Source organism: Falco rusticolus, chromosome 12 (genome assembly GCF_015220075.1).
Source record: "Falco rusticolus isolate bFalRus1 chromosome 12, bFalRus1.pri, whole genome shotgun sequence".
Lineage (NCBI taxonomy): Eukaryota > Metazoa > Chordata > Aves > Falconiformes > Falconidae > Falco > Falco rusticolus.
The window spans coordinates 29,293,549-29,318,794 of NC_051198.1; the positions used below are offsets into that span (position 1 = coordinate 29,293,549).

Genomic DNA, 25,246 nt, shown 5'->3' on the forward strand with positions numbered 1-25,246 from the left:
CTTCCAAACTGAGAACTGAAATAATTTCGGTGTATCCAATAGAATCGTAGAACAGCCCAAGTTGGAAGGAACCTCAAAGATCATCTGGTTCAACCTCTCATGGGAAAGGGAGCCTAGGTGAGATCATCTGGCACCCTGATCAGCTGCATCCTGAAAACCTCCACTGAGGGGGACTCCACCACATCCCTGGGGAGGTTGTTCCAGTGATTGCTTGTCCTCACGGTAAAAAATTTGAACAGAGGTTTCTAAGTGAAGTCCCACATAACACAGGGCTAATTTAGTTGTTAAGAATTAATTGATAAAAATTTCGTATAACTTTTAAGTTGTTTCACTTGAGTAAAATTGCAAGGTGTTTACAGAAGATTTACTTAACTGTGTCAATATATTTTTTATTAATTATTTGCTTAGTTGTAATTATGGGACAGTGGAGAGAAGATGTGTCCCTTTAGTGGAACCAACCATGTCTTCTTATATGGTCTGGAGACCCACCACTGGCCAGAAATTCAGAGAAACAGGCGAACAGAACAATGAGCATATTTGGTGTTGTGCCATTGTTATAAAACTGAAAAACAGACATTAAAAAAATTAGTAGTTTTACATTTCAGAAGTAGTTGTCTTTATTTAAGGTTTAGGACCACCACTTACCATAAGACAGGCTTGGCCTGTCGGGTCATTTTTGTGTAAAGGAAACTGGAGAATTTCCTTTGGCACTAACACCATGCTTAAGTAGCTTACCAAGCCAGAGAATAGATCCAGAGTTAATTGAAGTCAATGGAACTATTCAGTATGTTTGGATTAAGTTCTGAGTACCCTTCATTAAAAAAAAATAAAGAATAGGCAGATTGGCTGCATTTTCCTTGGAGTGGCCTATGCTATTTATACAGTTCCACTGAGCTGGTTTTCCTGTGGATCTAATTTCACTAAGTAGGCATTTGGAAAAGCCTTACTATTTTAAGAATATTTGCCTCCAAATGCTTTGGCGACTACCTTCCTCCCCATTCACCTCTGCTCCCCCCATGAGGTAGGACCGATTATTCTGACTTCAGGTTGTGTGCCAAAAACCATCTCTAACTTGCTAGTGTTTTAATCCTGTAGGGATCTTGTGTTGGATTAAAAACTACTTTACAGATGAATGTGGTGGCTGTAGTGAAGTTAAATCATTTTAAGGTAATTCCAAAGTGAAAATTATTTCGCTTGTGGTTTGAGCCCATTTGAGTAAAATAAATTTAATGCACTTGTTATGGGGCTTATCTTTGTTTTCATTTTTCATTTTCATCTTTTTAAAATTAAGTTATATTAATGCTAGGAATAAAAAAAATTAAACAAATTTAGTCTTAATATTGTTTCTAGAAAAGGCAGAGTAACTCAATTAGAGGTAGAGGAGCTTCTTACAGTAGTGAATTAGTGATTATGCATTTCTGTTGCTGACTGAACACCAGCTTCTTGCGGAGCCAAATTTAAACAATGATGGTTATGTTAAATAATTTAATCTATTTAGAACAGTAGTTGTACTCACCAAGGGGTGGATGAACCTGAATATTTAGAGCATTTGGTTTTCATAGGTCTGTCCTGCTAGTATGTTGGTGAATGGGACCTTGTGTCCTGTGGTTTTATTTAGTAATCAACTGATCATATATTTGGTTTTTTAAGGTATGAGGAGGGAGGTAAAAAAAACATTTGAGATGGTGTAATAATGCTCATAAAGCTGGTCTTTAAAATCGATGCGTTCATACAGGTGGCAGAAGGGCTGGAATCTACCACAGCAGGATCAAACATGCGTGTTTCCTAGACAAAGTTACTCTCTTAGCAGAGTGGGCAGGTTCATCTACTCTAATTCAAAAAAGGTAGGTGATTTGGGTTAAGAAACAGAATTGAGCAATCTCAGGCCTTAAAATTCAAAACTTTAGTAATCAAAAGAGATGGGCTTGCTCATACGAGGTACTGGAAACTGTTTGAAAGACACTGCAGATTCCTCAGTTCCCCTGCAAATGCTGGCAGTTGTGGTCTTAAGTACTTTTTAACGCTTTGAAGAATTGGCCAATACATTATCTTTTTAATGCTGTATATGATTTTTATCCTGACCTTCTCCCTTAATTAAGGCTTATTTCAACATGGGAGCCATTGATTCAGTGGAAGAAAATGAACTCTGTAATCTGCTTTCCCCAAATTGAACTTATTTTTATTACTATTAATTGCTGCCACTTAGTTCTTGTGATGTTTTAACTGCTTGGATTTATTGAAACAATCATAGGATTCACTATTAGTACTTGAGAAATGGGGAGGACAATGATGATTTATGGATGACCCAGTGATTTTAAACTAGTATTACCCCAGATTCAAAGATTTATGCAAGCTGATCCCATTGTGTAAGTAGGATGATAATCTGTCTTTCCATTTTGCTCCCCATAATAAACCCCTACATTTTCAAAAGACTGCTAGCCTGTAACAGACGGCACGCCAAACCTTGAATTTGCTAGAACAAAGTCAGGGGTAGTTGTGCTCTGAGTTTTGTTTTGTATAGATCCATGAAGTTCCCTCTTAGATGTAAGAAGGGGTTTTGATTTGAACAGGACTGATGTTGGAAGATGTTAAGACCTGGCTATGCAACTTGATTCATGTTTGTGAAGAATTGCAGTGGTCTGTGAGAAGAGGTGAGAGACAGCGGGGAAGCTTAGAAAGAGAACAGAGGAGGCAGATGATCAAGCATAAAGGATAAGAGTCAGGCTGTGTGAGAAAAAGAATAAATGAGAGAGGGAGAGATGAGGAAAGGAGAGATGGTGATAAACCGGTAACACTGAAAACAAATGACAGAATATTGGGCAGGAATAATTGGTCTAGATAGTGGAAATGATTAAAGAGTTTGACCAGTTAGAAAGTGATTGGAGTAAACATTTACAATCCAATTAATTAACTAGAGCAATCAAACTTAATCAGATAGCCACTCAATCAACCAGACTGAACTAACTTAATGGATAATCTGTTGAACAGGCAAAGAAATCAAGTGAGACTGGGAGAAATTCAGTGAATTGTGCAAATTGGATGAAATGCACAAGGATTAATCAACTAACATATAAAATTATCAAATGCAAAGATAAATACGTGGGATATTCAGGTGGAAGCTAGTCCCTTTTCTGGCGTGACTCACCAGAGCCCAAGGGACATTGATGAGCAAAATAACTTTTGGAAGATGAAAAACAAGAATGAGGAGAAGATGGGACAAGAAGGAAAGAAGATTTTCTGTGTGTGCTTCCAGGTTGTAGAAGATGAAATAATGCCAGCAGCAAGGACATTTTTTTAAAAGCCTGCATAAGTGTCATACATACCGATGCTGGATTCTGAGGTACCACTGCTCTGTAGTGGCGCAATGCATGCAAGAATGAGAAGAGGTATAATTCCTCCTCTTTCTTTGCCATGGCGAAAAGTTCTTTCGGTTTAGGCTCAGGGCACCTCTGTACCTCAGGGCTTCTCTTTTGAAATATTCAGGTTCAGCTTGTTTTCTGTGTCTGAGAGGTCTCATTGCAAATCTGCCCCAGACTTCATATAAGACCCTGTTCAGCTCTTCCCTTTTCTTGTCCAAAACCTTCCCCTTTCCGCTTGCTTTGTCCCGCTGTTCTGTTTTTGAATGATCTGCTGCAGTTAGCTTTCTTACCAAATCCATTGCTGCACCAAACCCCAGACATTGTTCAGTAATTCTGCGCGGTATCTAGTATGGGAGAGGTGTGACACATCGGTGCCAGCAGTGATGGATATGGTGAAGTAGATGCTCTGCAATGGAACAACTGAAACCAAAAAGCCTCGACCTTGTAATTCCAAATCAAACCCATAATACATAAATAGACATGCCAGCCAACTGAGCCCGGTGCATCGATTTATCTCTGAAAATTTTAAGAATCTGTAATGAGGGACCGGAGTTTTCTGAAAAGGAGCACGTGCTCTTTCAACAAATGAGACTTCTTTATGCTATATTGGGAAACTCACACCCGGTGACTACACATCAGAATCTTGGTCAGAATCATTAAACCTGTACGTTGCGATTCTTTTACTTTGAAATCATGAAAAACATGGGTGAAAAGAGGAACTTTCAAAAGCTGTCAAGTGACTTAGGAGTGCAAATTAATGGGAACCATGCTCCTTAGTCTGCCAGGAGTTCTCAAAAATGCCATCATTACTGAACTGCGCTGAGGCATGCCTTCCGCCTGTGAATATGAGAAAGGACAGGCTGTGCACAGTGCTTCCATGGAGGCAGTTTTACGGAGTACCTCCATAAATGAGGCATACAGGGCTTTTATGAATTGAGCCTTTGAAAGCCCTGCTAGTAAGGCATATTGATCTGGAAGTCACACACAGATGATAAGATCTTAAGTTACAGTCAGGTTTTATGACGTGAAAGAATTTTAAAAATACTTTTGTCACCCCTTCCTTAAATGATTGCCGGCTGAAATGCTGAAGTTCTGTACAACTGGGAGGTTGCAAACACTTAAATGAGTCAGCTGGATTCTAGGTGCAATTCCATCCTGTAGTGTTTTGGGGCATGTTTGGTGGAGTAAACCTGTAAGCAAAATAATAAGTTTAGAAATGTTTTTCAGATCTACAAGGAAATATAATTTAATCAACTCTCACAGACAGATTTTATCATGTTCCAAAAATAGCATCAATGATGGATTTTTCATTTGATGTGAATAGAGGTGAACAAAGCAAGTATTTTAATACCTAATTGAGGGTTGGGAGCCAATCTGTCTGGTTCGGTGAGATGGTGTGTTGTGGCATACCGGGATCTAAACTGTTTTGGTTGATTTGTGTGAGCCACAACCTAGAGTAAATGATTTTGCAGAGACTACAGTCGTTAAAGTTCCATGCACTTAAGCCTAAATTATGTACTGGATTTTCAAAATGTCATTTAGAGCTGTAAGCAACAACTGCATAAATCCAGCACCATATTATACAGTACAAAAAAAAGATTAGTATGTGAAGAGTGAGATTTCGATATTTCCGTAATATTATCAGTGTTGCTATTGATTTATAGAAAGTCACTGTTGATTCCTTAAGCACCTCGTGGAATAGCAGTGTATGTACCTGTGTTTATGAACATGTGCTAATGAAACCATAAGAAAAAGAAAGCAATCACTGCAAGATCTGAAACACTAAGTGTAAAGTTTTGGCAACAGTATTAACTCATCAGGGATTTTTATTGTACACATCAGTAACGAAACAGTAGTAAAGTGACTCACCTGTCTAAAAAAATTCCCAAGACAGCAAAGAATGGAAGTATTTAATGTATGTGAGCTATTTCCCAAAGTAAAGGAAGTGAGTAACTATGAAGTAATTTGGATGGGCCTTCAGCTAGTCAAAGTTGTAAAGCATATTGCACATCATCACATTAATTGTTGGAGCTTATATGTTTATCAGAGCTTTTGAAAAAGAAGGAGCCTGAGAAGAGGTTTGATAGGAACATCGCTGATTTGGATTTCAGGTTCTTTGTGATTGCTGGGCTCTTCACAGCCAACGGAAGAGTTTGGTTTGGAAAGGTTTAAGTTGTAGCTGGTTTTTTTATTGTTGGTAAAGGAGGCTGGAGCCAATGCTTAGTGTTTGCAATGATACATATTACTATAAAGTTACTATAAAGTTGTTTTTTTAAATATTGTCTTGCAAAATACATTTTATACAAACTATATTTTCTAAAATATAACTTGCAGCTGGTCAAGACCAATGAGAAATGCAAAATAACATTTTCTATTGTATGTTGGGGAAAAAAGTTCTACTCCAAGAGATGTTTGACCTGCTTGTCTTTGCAGAGAGTCCTTTGCAGTGGTCTTCCATGCTTAGGGTGTTTGTCTTCTGTTTTCTTCTGATTTCATCTTTAGACACCTCCAACTTCCTCTGTTCCCAAGTGAAGTTGGGCAGTTTCTCTCTTGTCGGCAAACCTATTCCTCCTCTTTCCCTTTAGTCATAAAACAGTCCTGCCTACCTAATCTCATCACGAAACCTTTATGGCAATTATTACTCCTTTTATAAGTTTATATTCTAGCAAGTAGTCTTCATCTTAATTGTTGATTTGTAGAATATGGGCTAATTTGTGACTTTGTGTGGTTCGCCTTAAATTATAATAAATGTGCTTCTACTTGCTTCTTCTGTTACCAGCAGTACCAGACACCAGCAGTGTCCGTAGTGCGTTACAGTTATCTTTCTCAAGTATAATAGGAGTCAGAAGTCAGAGCATTCTCTGGTTCATATTATTTTTTGACTTTTCAACTAAACAGTGCATTCCTTTCCTGGATGGTAAAGGTAACTGCCAAAAGGAAACGTTATGACTGGGTGTCACCAGGATGGCAGGATGCCACGGAATGGAAGTCAGTTGTGCAAAATCACTCTTCCTACACTGCAAGCCCACACTGGTGGTGTTCTGTAAATACTACAGAGGAGTTGTTTGCTGTCTTCTTTTATTCATTTTGCTATAACATCTCAGAGCAGTACTCATCTATATGTCTGGTCTGTGTGCACTGAATACAAGCAAAGGACAAAGAAATTAGGTTGCAAATTCCTTAGCACAAATACAAAGGCAAGCAGCAACAGGTTAATAAAGACCAAAGCCTTTGGCCTGGCCACAGTGAGTGAACATTAGATTAGCTGACATCTGGGATGTAATTAGTTGGGATGAAATGGAAAATATTTTAAATAGCCCTTTCATCAATCTTAGAAATGAGAAAGAAGTAGTGAGCAAACAGAATCAGGCCATTTGTGGAGGCAACAATAACCAGCAGTTTACTGGTGCATTCTAACAAGGTTTAAGTCAGGGCACTTGACTGATGAAACAGGAAAGAGTGGAGCTCACAGAATCCCAGAATGCTTGGGGTTGGAAGGGACCTCTAGAGATCATCTAGTCCAACCCTCTGCTGAAGCAGGGTCTCCTTGAGCAGGCTGCACGGAGTCCCATCCGAGTGGGTTTTGATTGTCTCCAGAGAAGGAGGCCCCACAAGCTCTCTGGGCAGCCTGTCCCAGGGCTCTGTCATCCTCACAGTAAAGAAGTTCTTTCTCCCATTCAGGTGGAACCGCCTATGTTGCAGCTTGTGCCCGTTTGCCCCTTGTCCTGTTGCTTGCACCACTGAACAGAGCCTGGCCCCATCCTCTTGACACCCACCCTCAGGATATTTGTTTGCATTGGTAAGATCCCTTCTCAGCCTTCTCTTCTCCAGACTAAACAGGCCTAGGTCTCTCAGCCTTTCCTCATCAGGGCGATGCTCCAGTCCCCTCACCATCTTTGTCATCTTGCTATCAGCTTTGAGCTTTTAGTTAGTGCTAGGCACTGCCTAGGCCTGCGACCGTGTTGGTATAATTGAGCGCTGTCTCTGGGGTCTTCTCTTCAGAAAATAGCGCTCATTCCAAAAGTTACTCGGGCAGACAGCTTGGTCATGGCAGAGCTTCACTGCTTGCCTAAGGAATCTTGCTGTACTTGTGTGGGTTTTACTAAGTGCCAAGTTGTTTGTAAAGGGTGTGTAGGAAAGGCATTGGGTGAAATGAAGACAGTTTCTTTCCCAGTTTACAAAGCCAAACAAAGGACTTGTCCCTTTCTCCTTATTTCTTTCTCTTAATAGTGTATAGGAGACCTCTTTTTTAACACATCTGCATTCTGCTGATGCTGGCTGCTTTTTTTTAGCATTAGAACAAAGGCCAGAATATATTTTCATCAGATAGGAGACAAAAAAAAAATCTTCTTCTAAACTCCAACTTGCAAAGCTAATCCACAAGCAGTTCAGCACAATTCTCAATCTAGACCTCAACTGAACTGTCAGGGAATGAAATCTGTATAATAAACCAGTCATCTAATTCACGATATCACAAGATTCAATCTCCTTAGGCAAGATTTAGTTCAGACGTTCTGATGCTTTGTTGTATGAAGTTAGACAAGGTGGTATTCATCTTTTGTGACTTCAGCTATCTGAAAGTTAGGCATCATGTCAAAGCTAGTTGCTAGGGTCCCTCTGTAGTCAACAGAGAGAAAAAGAGGCACTTCAGAGAGCAATTCATTCCACCTTTAACATCATAGCATCATCAGAGTGTCAGAAAGGGGACAATGCTTTGCTTGAAGAATTGTAGCCTGGAATTTCTAACAGAACTATCCTTTTAAAGCCAGCGGGTGCTTTAATATCTGTAATCTATAAAGTCAGCCCACCAATTCCTCACTTTCAAATGAATAGTGCCAGGCAAGGAATCTTTAACCAATGGATTGTCTATTGAGCGTCCTCGACACTCACTGGTTAGCATGCTAGATAAATCATTTTATAGTAATAATTTTGCAGAAGTTTATTCAGAGTCTCTTAGAATAAAACCTGAAAACAAAATTAAACGGCTGTTGAGTGCAAGATTAATAGTGCTATTCAGGGACCCTTTACAATACCAGCATTACCAAAACAAGCTGCGTTCGTGCAGCTCTGACAGGATGCTTGCAGCCAGACCTGGAATCCTCTCTGCACTAAAACTAAAGCCACCAGCTGTTCTGGGAAACCTGTATAAGTTAAAACCCAGAAATCAGCCCTGAGATTTACCCTCTGTAGATGTTTTATAAATAGGTCTAGAAAAGAATATATCTTTAAAAAAAAAAAAACAAACAAAAAACCACTCCAAACCAACAGCTCTTTCACACAGAAGAACATTCAGATATAGAAGTGGTTTGTCAAAAGTAAAGTGGTTATTGGTAGAAGCAGAGCTACAGCCAAGAGCCTTCTAATGGAGCCCTGTAGATTATATTGCTTCTCTGCATCCTTGCAAAATCACTTATATGTAAAAGCTTTGATTTTTTTTTTTTTTTTTTTTTTTTTGACCACACTACTTTATGGGAGACCTTAATGAAGGCTTGTTGAAAAATCTACTGAAATTGAGTTCCAATTTGACGTTGGATCCCATGCTGCTTTCCAAAGAGTGGTAATAGAGGATCCACATTCCTTACCAGTAGGTACAATTCCCTCTCTTGCATTATCTTTTTAATTTTTATTACCCTTGTGAACGACTGTCACTTCTGTTTAAGCAGAAGCAGTAACTAAATCCTTTAATAAAGCCTTAAACAGCAGTGCTTCTAAATGAGGTTAAGATCTATATTACATGCAACATTTGCCTTGAACCTTAATTCGTCCTGCATCTTCAAGGATATCTGGTTACCTTCAGGAGTTAGTAATTTCAGTTCCAGTTCCTGGATATCATTGAATTCTAGCCTAAATTTCAACTGACAGGACTTAGTTGGTATGATATAATGTTGAGTCAAATGCGGAAATTTCTACTCCATTGTGGTAGTATAATCAATGTTTCTTCTTTATCAGGAAAAATTAACCCAAAATGTTTTTATTTTCTGAACAGAAAATTACACTAATGTTGGGTGGGGGTTTTTTTGTTATATGTGCATTGTGTTTTAATAATTTTAAATACTCTTCTGCAAAAAAAATCTGTTACTATCTCCTATACATAAACACACCCTTTTATCTCCATCTTTGATTTAAAGAAAGGTCCTTCTTGTGCAGCTCTAAATTGAGACAGAATTTCCTCTGAACTTGAACATATTTCCCGTTGCTTTTTTCCATTCTCCTTGGTTTAGAAGCAAACTTGAGCTGAATATCTCAGATAAAGATCAAGCTGTGTTTACGAGCTTTCCCCAAGGTGCACAGGTAATAGGAGTTTGCAGTCTGATGTTCCACAGTATGCCCTCTTTAAAAAAGGGAAAGAGAAGTACTCCCTCTTCCATAAATTGCTTTGCATGGAATAGTAAGAATATTATCATGTATCAGAATTATCTCGTGTATTAGAATGATGTTTTTTAAATGTGACTAGAGCACAGTCACTGAGTTGCGCCTCTACCTTGCAGCACAACTGTATTGTGACTTTGCTCCTCTAGTCTTTAAGCAGGTCACAAGAGTCTGTAAGATGTTTTAATGCAACCCAGAGAGCAGCTGCCATTTCAAAATGTGAGAGGTTAACATAAAATCTTTGAGTAGGTAAGAACTGTTGTTCTGGTCTCACCTGTCTGACTTTGAAATAAATTAGGGAGTACTTGCACATGCTGCTTCATCAGAGGATCAGGAGGGAAAGCGGTCTGAACAGATGGAGGCAATAACCTCTCCTGCCAGTGCAGCAGGGGGAGGATGTCTACCTGCAACCAAAGGGGCTTACCTGTACCACACCTACAAATAACTCTGGGATCTCGTTACAGTCCGGTTTAATTCATTGATGTTGACAACCGTGAGCTTGAAGTGCTGTTGCTATCACTAGAGACTTGCACTGCCTGGGATTTGTGGAGGAAAATACCTTCATCTTGTGAATTTGTGACTGTACAGTTGAAAATACTTGGGGTCTGTTGACTCATGGAGAGTAACATCTGTAGAAAAATGTGAGAGAGGGACTTTGCCATGTTTGCAGTAGCTGGGCTAAATACTTATAACAGATCTCAGGGCCCTTCTGTGGCGTTTTTTGCTGCAGTTTCTTCAAGCAGCAGATCTGTATTGTATCGAGTATGAATATCAGCAGAACTCAGAGATGGGCATGTCCTGAAAGCACCTTTTTGGAGAAATAAATCACATTTCTAAAGCATCTCTCCACCTTCAAATGCATGTCCGCTAAAAAGAAGCTTTGGCCCAGACTTGGTGCTGGTAGGTTTCTATTACTATTTTCCACTACAATGAAAAGCAATTTCCACTTGAATTTTGGAAATCTGAGCAGTTATAATAGTATCAAGTACTCCAGTGACAAAGTCTGGAAGTAATTTTGGTCAGAAATTGAAAGTCTCTGTTCATAATCTCATCCTAAAACTGTATTAGATACTCAGTGCTTCACCTATGGAAAATTTAATAACTCACACAGCATCAAAAATTGTTTGACACCACTTGTACATTGCTGAGTGAAGTTAGTGATTTATAACATTGCATGTGAGATGTTAGTATCTAATTTACTGCATTAATCAGCGAATGCCAAATCTGTTTGCAGATTGCATGTGGATCAGTTTAATCTGTCACCCTAATTGTCAGTGAAATTTTTAACTTTGAGTATATGTTAACTGTTTTCCACCTGTTTCTCAGTGAGAAAGCAAGAGCAGCGTGATACCTCCATAGTGCTCATGTGAAACTCTTCAGGCTCCACGGCTGTTTTTCACTACTTTCCAAATCTGAGATTCCCTCAGTTAAATCTGTGTTTTGCTAATGTTTGCACATTTTAATGCATGCCAAACTGAGAGAATGCTGTCAGTCCTGTCAGTGCTAACATGGTAGTAAGTTGTCGCTTTGGTGCACTGGCTGAGTGAGTAGATTTCAGGGGACAGGACCAAGCTGAAATGACCCAGGGCTTCCTCAGACAGATGCTGTGCTCGCATGTGGTAATGACTCAAGTGATTCTGTCATCCTCTGTGCTTCTGATTAGCATTTAGTGATACACTCGGTATAGCCTTTCACTTGAGAGCCTCCATGTGTTACACAAGGGTAAGCAACATCTCCATTTTTATTCTAAGATTGTTAAAAATGCAACTTAGTGGGACAAAGCTATTCAAAATTCTGGTCAAACTTAGTGTTTTCACAAAAAAAAAAAAAAAAAAAAAAGCAAGAAACTAAATTTTAACGCCTTTTCCCTGGACTTTAGGGTGGGATATTTTTTTTTTTTTTGAAACTGTGTTAAAAGCCGTGAAGAAAAGATGAAATATCTGAAATGAAAGACATTTTGAACAATAGCAAGTTACCTGGAGCTAACCAGTATTTTATTTCAGGTCAAATAAAATCTTTTGGAGTAATGCTGAGCAAACATTTTTCTTCTGCAGGGGACATTTTCATTTTAGATAGCTCTTAAAAATGAGATTATTTTTTTTCCTGTGCTAACAAAACTATGCTATTCGCATAGTGCTAGTTCTAAACAATCGTGAGGCCACATATCCCCCACAAAGTGCTCTTTCTTTATGTCATGGGCAGTGAGATGGTAGCTTGAAGAAGTAAAGAGACTCATCCAAGGTCACAGAATAAGAGCCAATTTGGAAATCCTGACCATCAGATTCCGTATTTGATAGGCAGCATTTCTGAAGGTGATTTGCCAGCAGTTCAAGGCCGTTGCACATGCAGATGGAGCGGAGTAGCTCAAATGATTTGAGGTACCTCAAAAAATGATGCTGGGCTGCTGTGTTTTGCCTGTTTTGTGCTTGGTCCCTAGATATTTAATTCTTTCTTCATTTTGTTACATATTGGGTAAAGGATGCCAGGTTTTTTATTTCTGCGAATACACTGGTTGAGCTGGTACGTCATGGTCTACCTGGAAGAGACCTAATGACTGCTGTGAGATACTTTCACTTCTACTTTTTGCTAGCAGAGACGAACAAAATTGTCCAGAGACCTTCCCAGCAGGATTGTCATTGGACTGAACGGGAGAGGGAGGTAAACCAGACGTAGGATGGATAAGTTCTTGCAGCATGGAGAAAATTTTAACTGCTACCGACTGTGCTGAAACTGCTTCATGCGCAGGGGGGCAATAACTTGGATTTCCTGCCCTGTCTTTGCCAGGCCTTGTTTTGCTTAACTCTCCTACTGTTCTGTTGAAAACTTTTCAGAAAATGCAGTGGCTGTTGCCCATGAAGACACGGACACAAAGACCGCTAAGCTTTCTGCTGTGTAACCACCTGTGGGACAGTGGGTCATTGATTTTATCTGTAGGAGATGCTAGGGCAAGGCGCTTTTATCGTCTTTGTGATACCTCATTGACAGATTGTTTAAAATTGTATTGCTTCCTTAAAAGCAGTGGTAATTACCTGTGGGATGGGAAGGAAGGGTATGGTCAAAGCGGAGCTGAAAGCCTTTACTATAACTGCTGCCGCATTAGAGGCCTACTGCTGTTTGTCAAGAAATCCTGAAAAAGGAGGCAAGGCATTTTCCTGGTTTAAGTACAAATTCCAGGGCAGTTGGTTTTGCTGATAGTATTTCACTAAACTTTCTGAATATAGATTCCCTGTGCACTACAGGTTACGTTCCAGGCCTTGAGGTACTGCAGTGATGCGAGTAGCTGGCCAGTGACATCCATTATAGCTGGTGAGCTGCGTCCACATCCCATTAAGTTAAAGCCCCAGGAGGGCTGGAAGGCAGGAATTGTAACTGTTCTCTTTGTAAAAAAATACATAGTGGGTATCTAACACCTTTGCACTTGGTATAAGTTAACTATACCACGGAGAGGAATACGGAGCGGCCAGTGGATCACAGCAAAAACTAGAAAGAGTTTGTGTTCCCTAAGATGGCTGACCTCCCTAAGATGGCTGCCGCTCAGAGACAAGACTTGACGAAATGCATGCAAAAATTAAAGTTAATTTAATTTTTTAGATTTAGGTCTTTTAGATTGATGCTTCAGGATCAAGTGTAGACACATGTAAATGTAAAGTGCCTTTTAGGTCTCTCCTAGTCCATTTTATGTCCAAAAGAAAATTCTGTTGTTTCTTTTTTATTATTCTCTGTGTTCGTGCTGTTGGGCAAGTCCTGTGCAGTACAGCTTGTTAACTGTAACCCTCTCCTAAGCTGACGGGTTTTTTTCCACCATCTCCTTTGAAATTTCACCACAATCCAGTGGATCTTTGGTGGAGGGTATACAGAATTTCATTATTTCCTTAAACTGGTTTATATTTCTCTTTTCTTAGTTCCTTACATGCCTAATTATTTTTTGATTCCAAATAAGTCAGAATACTATCCGTGTATGTCAGGGTATGGTTCTGTATGTCGTTTCCATGTGCTCTGTACCTCCTTCTGGACCTTTCCGTAATTATTCATGGTAGCGTACTACCCCTGTTTGCTACAAAACCAGACTAGCCCCATTTACTTTGCAGTGGGACTAGCAACCCCTGTTTCATAGTCTCTTTTTATTACTTGTTTTGTACCCAAATGTTTGGTTGCTAGGTCTTGATGAAGAATGAGCCGTAAGCAGTGTGTCCTCCTACTTCTCTATTTTGTATAATAATTGTTTGACAGTTATAAGGGATTTAGTTATAAAGGATTTGTCTGCCAGGAAGAGATGCATTTGCACTGTATGAATAGATTTATCTAAAGTCAACAAGGTGTTGCACTTTACTGAAACCTTCCCATTTGGGAGAAGCATTTTACCTAAAAGTAGCAGTAGCAAATTTGTGAGAACTTAATAATATTGCTGACAATAGTTAAGAGATTAATTAATGGCCGTCTGAATCAGCAAAATGAGGGGAAGGGGGGTTGGAAGAACCTCAAAGGGGAGCTTGCACTCAACAAAAAGCCTGTCGAAAAAGTGGATATGTAGGGATATTTTAGGTTGGCATAGATTTCATGGTGCCAAATTTGAAGATGAGAACTGTAAAAGAAATTACTGTTAGTTCTGACTAGTTCTGTAAAATCTTCCGAGAGTTTGATTGCACAGTCTGCTCAGGGAAGAGTAAAGAACTTTAAAAAAATCCTAGAGTCATAGAGAGAAACGTGTCATAATATCATATAAATATCAATAAAAACATATAGCAACTGTTTTATTAAGATTCCTATGACAGTATTAAAAATAATTTAAAAGCTATTTTAATATTATTTAACATTTGCCTAGCTATTCTACTGTGGCTAGCAACCCACAGGCATCTCATCCTGAGGGCATGCTAGCTCTGAGTAATGATACTGGTCAACCCTTACAGTTCTCTCTGCACCTTAGCATATTTATATATATTTCTCAGTTTGGGAAAGAGATCTTGCATGGAAATCATTGACCAAAGTTTCTTTTAGCGTGCCACAAGACAGTAGAGAGACTGCCTGAAACCTGGGTGATTGCCTTGGAATTGTAATGTCACCCCTTCTTGTGTTTTTTTCCCTAATATCTTCAGTACGTACCTTGGCTTACACAGAGATAATCACTGTGTTCTTCGCTGACATTGCATGTTTTTTTTCTGTAAGCATTCCCAATTCATAAGTCTTCCATACGTTCAAGGGTTAGCAGAGATCCTCCAGCAGAGACACGGACCCCAGCAAGTAGTCCTTCTCAAGGCTTTTTTTTTTGATGTTGAGGGCCACTGACCTTCAGCGGCTTTGCTCCTGGGATAATTTCATTCAAGTGTAGCAAGTCCTTGAAGCACAGCCTGATACACCAGAGCAAGAACTGCTACTTCTCCATCCCTTTGGGCTGGCTTCAGAGCACCGAGATGTAGGCAGTTTTCAGTGCATTCAGCTGGAAGAGTCACCAGTGAGTCACCGCATCCACCAACATACTGATACTGAGGGATGTGGGGAGGCAGGGTAACGCGGCAGTGTACCCTTCTGCTTCCCTAGAACTGGAAGCTGGATAGCCTTCGTCTGCATTAACTCCCTTCCAGTGGCAAACCCGTTATGTGTCAACAATACTATTGCTTTCCCTCGCAGCAAGCACTTGCGTGCAATTTCATTTTGCTTATGCTTTGAGTTTTTGAGGTATTGTTGCTCAGGTTTTGAACGAAGTGAAAATCAGCTTGGCAGCAATTTGTTGCACTTGCAGAAGCACGGTTTCGCAGAGGATGGCACAGTGGGGAGTGGCACAACATGAACCTGTCCTCTCCAGCAAGCTTCTGCTTCTACCTGGAACAACTATTGCTCTTCTACTGTGGGGCCACTGCTTTGCGCAGTAAAGCATTTGGCTGGGCTGTGAGGATGCATCACTGCACCCTGCTGAAAGGGACAATATGCATGCTTGTGATTGTGCTGATTTGTGATATTCCACCCATTTCCCCCAGCAACTGATCTGCAGTAAGGCCATAAACCTTAATTTAATACTGCTGACAGCGAAAGGAGAGATACTGCTTTAAACAGTTATAGAAGCAGAATTGCATTTTAGAAACGAAAAGTGTGATTCCTATCTAAAATGATGTTTGAATACAATTAGGTGTCATACCTCTATTTGTGTTTTTCGTGGCTAGGCATACAAATATACCTCTGTTGACTGTTTTGGCAGTGCTAAAAGTGCATGACTGAGAGATTACTGAGTTACTGCTATTGCAGGGTTCAGAGAGAGGTTATAGCTGACCTGCATGGAATCAGCTCTTGAGCCAAGCAATCTTCTCCAGGCTCTCCTTTTTGTGGCTTTTTTCTTGCATCTGGGCAATTTCAGTCCAACTGGTAGAGGTTGCAACAGCAGCCAGAGAGTTAGTCTGGTTTGGGGATTTTACAGTCTCATTTAAGTAAATGAAATTGTTTGATATGTACCTCAGTTTCCTCATTTTTGATGGTATTGATGTTTGGCTGTTTTTTTGGTGTTTTGTTGTGGTGGTGGTGGTGTTTTTAAGAATGGAGAATTGAAAAAAATCCACTGTGCATAGTGGCAGTGTTGGTTGGACTTGGAACTGCGGTACTTGAACAGGTGAATATAAAACTTACTTTAATAATTGAAAGTGGATTTGAACCAAGCCTTCTAAGAAGCAAAATATAGAAAATTTCACGTATTTCCTGTCTTATCAGCTCTTATAGTTTACCCAAGAGACATGCTTGAATTTTGGAAGCACTATTTTTATGTCCTTTCTCCAGTAGCGTTTTATTTCATATGCAGTTCTATGTCTGATGTTGAGTGGACCCATGTTAAATCTGCTCCTTTGTCTATAAATAAGTTTAGAGATCTTACCCAGCTGATGATTTTGTCAGCGTCTGCCACATGTGGCAAGCAGCATTCATCTTCCAGTGAGCTAGCAATCAGTCTGGCCAGTGTTTCCCGTGGGTGAGGTTGCTAGCTGATAAGGGCTGGTGTGCGAGCCTGTTCAGACCCAGGGAGGTCTGATGGGAATGGCAGAACTAATAATAGAGGCTGGAGCTTTTTATTTTCCCTCTCCAAGGTTTGTATTTTGAAAAATTCACAGGAAACCAGAGAAAATAATTTTGGTCTTTTTTCAACCAGTTGCTTTGTCTTACAAATATAGTAATCACTGCTTTTAGGAGAGGTGTGAAAGCTGAACAGGGAGTTGTTTAGTTTTGTTGTTGGTTCTTTTTTAATCTTACAAAGATGCAATGGTATCTGTGAGAAAAAGGAATCAAATAGCAAATGCAATCTGATATTGAAACAAGGGCAACAAAAAGCAGCCAAAAGAAATGAGATTTGGGATTTTAATAAAATTACTCTATCCCATTGTATTGTTCTAAGTCAAGATGTTCATATTTAGGAAGGAAAACCTTAAAAATCTGCTGTGTGAGATGAAATTTAAAAAGAAGTCCTATGTCTGTGAATAGGTGTTTGGGAATAAGTGTTTTCCGTGTCTTTTGGCCCTTTTCAATTTTTGCAGATACTGCAGAATATGTAGGTATTGCACGCCTGGAAAATCACACTTCCTTTGTAAAATTCACTGCTGCTGTTTACTTGCTTACTGTTAATATTTGGATGTGCTGTTGGAGCTGCTTATTTATTGGTAAGCAAATCACAGAAAAAAAATACATATGTTACCATGAGCCCTAACAAAAACAAAAAAGCAAGTAGAGTTTGTGCAAGATGAATAGGAGAAAACATCATGTTATTTATTGCACTCAGCAATTATTTGCTGTCTCAGGAGCTATGAAGTTAAATATTAGATCCTCAGTCAACTTTCCTAATTGAAAAATGAGAAAGTATGAAACATAGCTAACTTTCTTATTCCACATTCTTATTTCATTATAGGTTTAAGGAAGCTAGTTGTTGCTCTAAATTCAGGAAAGCTACATGGCACCAACATTAATGTTGGAAAGTCATTCAATCAAAAAGTAGAAAAAGTAACTAGACCTGGTCAAAAGCCTTTCCCAGAGAACTCAGGGGGCCTGGCTGGTCTGAATGCTGTACAGCTCCATAGAAAGTTCATGTGACTGAAACGTGGCAGTGAACAAGTGCCGGCTTCTCGGGTGTGCAATGAAGCTTTCTTTGGTGTAAGCAATCGTACTGGCATTAGGCAAGGCTGAAGGAGCAGATGTTTTAAAATTTGTATGCTAAGCATAACATCCCTACTTTGAAACAGCAGCAGCAGAGAGGGGCAGCACATTAGAACTGAGCTGGCTGAATTACTGGGCGTGAGTGAATTCCAAACCAGCAAGTTTCCACTTGTGTTTCCTGCCCAACATTTTATCTTCATCTGAATTGATGTTTTCAGATTTCTTGGGTTTATGATAATATTGAGTTATGTCTAGAAACCTCCTAAGTCAGTACTTTCAATCCAGAATTGTTTTGAAACTTCTGTGAGAAATGGGGATTTCTTTTATTTTATGGTTAGATACATTTTGAAATGTTGACATTTTCTGTGAAATGAAAATTCTGTTTCCATGTGGTCTAATGAGCAAGATTTCTTGCCTTAGGAGTAGCTCACTATGGGAATGCCTCGCCCTTAGCATGCAGGGCAGGGTGTGCTCCCTCAATGGGAAGTTACTATCCTCTGTCCTGCCATCATCAAATATATGGCCCTGTTCATTTTATAGTGTAAATTATTCAAACTGCACTGAGAAGACAGAGTAAATAATTTCCTTACAGTTTTTCTCATGGCTCTTTTACTGTAATATCTTAGTTATCATCTTAGTTCCTTACAAATGTTAATGAAATGAACATCACAGAGCTCTGTGTGATGAGCTTATTCCCATTTTGTGTATAGACAGTGAAATAAGAAGATTAAAACCAATTTATGTAACTTGGAAAATGGGCAAGCTTTCAGGCATATGCAAACATGGGCTGCTTTTTCTGCCTGTATCAGGCAGTCTAATAAAAAGAGATCACCTCCTCCTACAAATGTGGCTTCGCTTGCATCCTTAGGCAATGACAGTAACAGTAACAATGCTGTTACAAAGATTAAAGTCAGAAATTATGGAGTGTTGACTAATTTTGACTGCTGGCATGAGAAACCTGGAGTCCAATCTTTTCCCAAGTGTTTATTGAGGGCATTGTGTTTTCCAGGTATCTCTCTCACTGGTCTCATTTGCAGCTGCGACCACTTGACTTCTCCGCAGATCTGAATACAGGTGTCCTGGGGTGGGTGCCTGGAAATTGAGGGCAGTGTAGCTTGCTGTGAAAGTTTTAATTTCTGTGATCTGCCCTATATCATGTTGGGAGTTTAATGGCCGTTAGCCAAGGATGGCTTCAATTCTCTTAAACATGAACTCATTTTTCTCTTCTTTCACTTTCCTAACTTCTTTATTTCATACTTTCCAGCTTCTGTAATGGTGAAAGCAGGGGTATTAATGACTCATATCAGTAGAAAATTCACTTTGTCCTGGAATATGGCTATCCTTAGCACCAAGTGAACCAAGCAGCTTTCAACTGCCTGCACTGCTAAAAGGCTGGAGGGCTGGAGATGAAGACTGAGGAAATGATGTGCCCATCAGAAATGGCAAGGCATAGAAAAATCAGTAATCACAGACTCCCCAGAATTCTTACTATCCTTTTATAGCTAGGCAGCAACTTTTCTTTTTCATGCAACCTTTAAATCTCCCATGTACTGTCTTTTTAAATATGTCTGAGTCAAAACCTTGAACTCAAACTAAAGGAGGAGCAGATAAAATTGAGAAGTTAATGAGAAACACTTCTGACAGATAGGCATTGTCAGTGAGGTTGCATAATCCCTGATTTTTAGTGGCATTTAGTGGCGTAACATTGGACTGCAGCACTAGCCAGTTAGAAGAATTTTTTAAGAAGTGTAATTAAATAGTAGGAAAGTGGGGTTTTTTTTGAGAGGTAGCACATACAGTGAGGTAAGCATGGTGGATTTCCATGGATAGGTATTTCTTACTACGTACAAGCAATTAAAAAAGCAAGTTTTTCACCTTGTGTATATACAGGGTCTTGCCTTGAGATCCACTGGAGTCAATTGAGTTGTGCCCAGCCAGGTTCCTCAGGGATAGCTCAGAGAGCAGCTGCTTGTTGGTAGAATGTACACAAGGGTGCATGTTCATCTCGGGTCTTTGTAATTTGTGTTTACCTTTTTGTGTAGAGTACAAATGACAGAGTTTTTGAACAACCACCAAGTAGTCTGCTGTTAAGCTCTTGTTTTAATATGTGCTGAATGGGAGGGCTTAACCTGACTGTATTGGTCCCAAAAGCTTTTGGTAGCATTAAAAATTATGGCCCAAGAAGCTGAATGTAACATGTCGAGGTATAATTATGTTCAGCTTGATTAATCCTGCATGATAATTAGCAGCGTAGCAAGTTTGCAAGATAAGGGATATCTTTGTGCATGCCTGGAAGAGTTTCAGTCTTCTGTCCCACCTGGCCAAGTGTGGTGGCAGTTGAAGGTTCCCATTGTGCAGTGTCTAAACATCACAGTCTCTCTGGCCACATTCCTCCGAGACAGATTCCCCAAAGCCTGCCGGCACACTTCGATTTCTCTGCTGGTCGAGGCAGGGGGTCAGAGAGAAGAGGCAACTGAAGTTGGAGAAAATCTGCTGAAAAGTGAAATGCATCCCCTTTGGCCCCACGGTCTGAGCAGCAAGCTGCTTGTCCTGCATTAGGCCAAGGCACATGATCTTCCCTTTTCCATCCTGCTCTGTGGAAACCAAGGCCGAAAGCGTGGGCAGTCCGGAGTCCGGGCTGTCATTTGTGGCCAGGGTCTGGTACTGGATTTGACCGCTGCCAAGGCTGAGCTGTGTTCAGAAGCAGGACCTATGAGGTACAAACTCAGCACTTGTTCCCCAAGGAGTTGTTTGTTTCTCCTTTCAATTTAGAGCCTGAAATGCCATTTGTTTAATGTTGCTGTTTAAATAATGATTTATAAGGCTGCAAGCCAGCCGTGGTACAGCTTAATGACTGCTATAATTTATGGATGCCACTGGCTACATAAACACTGCTGTAAATATAAAGGATGTCTCCCACAAATTTTACTTTGATACTTATTTGATACTATTCATTTTCCTTGCCTTACACATCTTCCCTGTGTGAGTTTAGGCCACTTCGCTCAGTGATCCAGGGCATTCTGGCTCACCTTGCCAGGAGTCATTAGGGCTGGGAAATGAAAAGATCAAATGTCTATTTTTGTTACAAAGTATTTTAATTAAAAATTAAGTTTCCTTGAGCTTGGATGCAAACATCTGCATCAAGTGGCCCATTAAAAGGGTCATTTGTATTTGGGCTTTTTTGGTTATCTGTTTGTTTTACTGGTTAATCATCTCCTTTATCCAATTTGTTTTGCCTTTGTGCACACAGTAAGCAAGCAAACAGGAGACAGGAATAAAGCATGCATTGTCACAGAGCCCAGCCATTCCCCAGGCTGCAGCTTTGCTATTTGTGTTCTCTAACCTATACCAGGAGCATGTATATACACGTCTAATGCAAATCTGAGCTAATTCAAGCCCCGTCTCCACAGAGATGAATGAGCATGCAAATCTGCTGCTTTGTTTCGGAGGAAAAGCTCCCGGAATTGCTTGATGTCTAGTTGCAAATGACTACTTTATATACTACAGCCAGTTGACTTCAGGAGATTTGTGTTCCTGGGCTGCAGCAGTAACACCTGGGAAGACAGTAGGTGCTCTTGAATGCCTTGGTTCCATTATAATTAGTGTTAATTCAGTCATGTGCTTGGAAAACTGAGTGCCGTTATGAAGTTATAATGAACTGAGTAAACACAACAACTCCATTGCCTACAATAACCCATCCTCTGAATCTCTGCCTATGGTATCCCAGCAGCTGCTAGGATAAAACATGGACATTGCTGAAAAGATTGTGGATAAAAGTGTGGGGGGGGGGCATGACTAATAAACGTGGGGTTCAAAACCATCTGTGAGGAAATTAAGAGAGACAAAAGTAATTCTGAATCTGAGTAGGACTTAAAAGATATTTAAGTGTCATGATGTTACTGACCTGATGGAAGCGCTCTAGGACATGTCTCAACTTTTCTTTAGGTTGTACTTCCAGCAACATGGTGCCATACAGGTTCCCTCCTAAGAGAAGGGATCACCTACTGAGTTACCAGGGTCCTCCTTACAGCTTTCTAGCGTCCATTTGCACAGACCTGAGCCCGCTGTGTCTGGCTTGTGGCACATGCAGAGCTTTGCATCGAACATAGGGAAAGCTCTCAGCAGTGTCCCTGGGAGTGCGTTTTTGCAAGGAGCACGACAAAGCCACGGAAGATACCTCCTCGTTGCCTTGAACCCCTACCAAGGGGCCCACAGAAATTGTCAGTAACTGGCTCTGAGTTACTTGATATATTTTTTCTGCAAAGCTCTCCTCTGCAGTCATGCCTTGACCCTGACTGAAATGCAAGGGCACTGTGCAGTCTGTATGCAGCAAGCCAGAATTGCTCTAAGGCAGTCAAAAAAATCAAGCTGACAACAACACAGGAGCACCCTTTTCAGGAGCTGGGGTCCTTTATTAAAAAGGTTTGGCATGTATTCCCCCCACTCCTGAATTGATTTGCGCCATAAAATAAGCTTGAAGAGAAATAGTGGTTGTTTTCCTACATGCTTCATTAATTTTTAGTTTTGGCAGGCAATATAAATAAAAGTATCAAGTGCACATCTAATTGAATCACCAGTGATTCCCAACTCCCTGTAGTACCAGAGAACATGATGTAGCTGTGCTGTTTAGCAAGCACGGATGAGTTAGGCAAACAATGGCTCAGTCTGCCCAGAGGCTTTGGTTTAATCTTGAGCATTTACCCATTCAATATGAGACAGGGTTGTTGCAGTGGGGAATTCACAGCACCGATCTCTTCATACTTCTAGGCTTTCCTTCTAGGAGTAGTGGCTGAAAGCAACATCTCTGCAGAGTCAGGATGGTTTTGGTGAATTGCACCTACACCCAGATTTTTGTGGAAGGAACTCTGGCACGTCCCAGACTTAGCCTTCTCCATACATACTGACTGTAGGGTGTTGCTGAACTAATTCCTGCCTCCTCCTTCAGGTGGCTGACCTAGAGCACGTGTTTCTTAAAAAAAACAAAAACAACAAAACAACCCCACCCCACCCACCCCCCAAAAAAAAACAACCCCAAAAAACCAAAAATCACCCTTGTCCTAAGTATCTCACTTGGCCACAATCACAGGGCTCGGGATGAGACAATTCCTGCAGTAAGGAAAATGATACCCGTCAGTCTGGATGATCTCTGACTTCTCAGCTGTCAGGGGAATTAAGTGCCTCCAGAAAAGGACAATGCTAAGGGACAAGTACTCTGGATCATTTCTGAATGGATGATACTGGGCTCTAATTGTAATGTTCAGCAACCTCATTTCATAAGAGTTGGCTCCTTTCCACATTGCTAGCTGCCTTTTGCTGCCTAATTTAGGTAAAATGAATTAGTGATTCTTGTATCTTGGTAGATATAGCCTGCTGTAGGCTCCCTGACTCAAGGGGAGGGGAGTGGGTATAGAAGAGAAAGAAAAGTAGAAGCCAAGAGCAGACTGTTAGCTGTCTTGCAGAGAGCATATGACTATGTGGTACACCCAAGTCATAGGTAATACATAGGTAATTGACAGGAAGGCACGATGAAAGCTTGCGTTCCTTCCAGACCCTGTAGCCATGTTATTCCTGGGCTGGACAAAGAGGATATCAGTCTTCAGGACTGTCAGTCTAGCAGTAAATTTACACACAATTAAAAATCTATCATGTGTATTGTGGTTTTTTTGAGAAGTACCACAGAGCAGGCTGCAGGATTTCAACCCTCTTTTTGAGGGTCAGAGATGCCTTCCAAGTTACTAGAAATGCCTGGGGAAATGAAATTCTCTGTCAGGTGGACCATTAGGTAGTTGAGAAGATTGAACAGGTCAAAGAAAATAAAATAATGACTTTATCAAGTAATTATTGGATTGAGGGGATTTCACAAGATGTTCTCACCTTCAGTGTTATCCAGGATCCCATGACCTGTTGGTTGAGAGGATGGCAATTCAGTAATCTGAAGTGGGTTTTGTTTTCTTTTTCTCTAGGATCTGCTTCTGGCTCAAAAATGGCTCTGGAGGGTTCCTTCAGCTGCTGGAATGGGACGGCCATCGGGCTGGGGCAGGCATGTGACTTCATCAGGGACTGCGCCGAGGGAGAAGATGAGGGAGATATGTGCAGTGAGTAATCCAAAGCCCTAGGCTGCATCTTCCTTTTCCAAAAATATTGGTTGTTTTGAATTTTAATGCCTAAGACTTTAGCTCTAATAGACTAATTTGATACTATCAAAAGACCAGTATCCTCCATAACACATGCAGTTTCTCTGGATGTCTGCCTAGAGCAGACCATTTGATATGTTCCTGTACTCATCTGCATTAGTTCTGCAGCAGATTCTTAAGATGCTCTTAGCGCTTTATCTCTTCCAAACTCCTGATCAAAAAACCAAAGGAAGTACAGCCTGAATAGCTAGGTGCCTTACAGAATTACAAAATGTGTGGTTTGTTAAGAGGCTTTAATCAAAATGTAGCATAGCATGTGGCAGAAGGGAGAGGAAGGAGAAAACTTCTAAGATGAAAAATGAGAAGAGCCAGTAGCTTGCCTTTGACCAGCTCCTGTGTCTTGTACTCCCTCTGGTTTTCTATCCTCTCTTCAGCAGTCAGTAGTCTAATAACATACAGCAGAAGACAGATAGCAGCCTGAGTTTTCTGAAAACTTCCTGTGCCTGAATACTTTGTAATTGTGCTGTGTAACCTAGATACTTTAGGAACTTCCTTTAACCGTCTTGAAGATGCCTTACCTCTCTTCCTGTACCTCTGCATGTTCTACCTCCAGCATCTTCCCCTTTGCCAGTCTACAGACAGAAGTCAGTCGTATGGTTATCTGCATGGCAAATATATCAAGCAAAATAATCATCGAGAGTTCGTTTACTAGTTTAAAGTGTATGTGTCACAGCTGATCTAGCCAGTGGACTTTTGTTGACAGAGCTGTATTGATTTGGTATGCAAAAAACGTGTTCCCTGTCCAAAATACCAGTACCAGCAAAAGCCTTTGGAATAGAAAAGGCAATTATTCTCAGTTTAGTTTTCACATGTTGCAGCTAGAGCAGGGGAGAATCTGGGTAAGGCAATTCAAATAAGCTGTGTTGACAGAGGTAATGTGCACACTAACAGACTTTTGCTGTTTCTATCATAAACTTAAGAGTGACACACGTCATCTAGCAAATTCCAGTTCTTTGCTGCCAATAAAGAAATAAAGTACCAGATTTTACTGGTGTGGAGAACAGTGGTTTTACCTGAGATCATCCAGTAAGCTAGTTAAAAGCTTGAAATGATACACTTCTCCATCACATTAGACATTGTTACATATATATTTGAAATTATATCCATTAACAACACAGTGAATATTAAATTCACTTTCATAGGAACAGTGTCATCACTGCAGCCTTGCAGCTCCTTAGAACCAGTAATGTTCCATATTAGAAGTAC

General features: G+C 40.3%; 1 protein-coding gene across 1 annotated transcript in view; it reads left to right on the forward strand.

The window, feature by feature from the left end:
• ALK (ALK receptor tyrosine kinase) overlaps positions 1 to 25,246 on the forward strand; it is a 322,686-nt gene that overhangs the window by 215,729 nt on the left and 81,711 nt on the right. Inside the window, 1 exon segment of the mRNA XM_037405275.1 lies at positions 23,810 to 23,941. Within this exon segment, the coding sequence (XP_037261172.1) occupies positions 23,810 to 23,941 (132 nt within the window).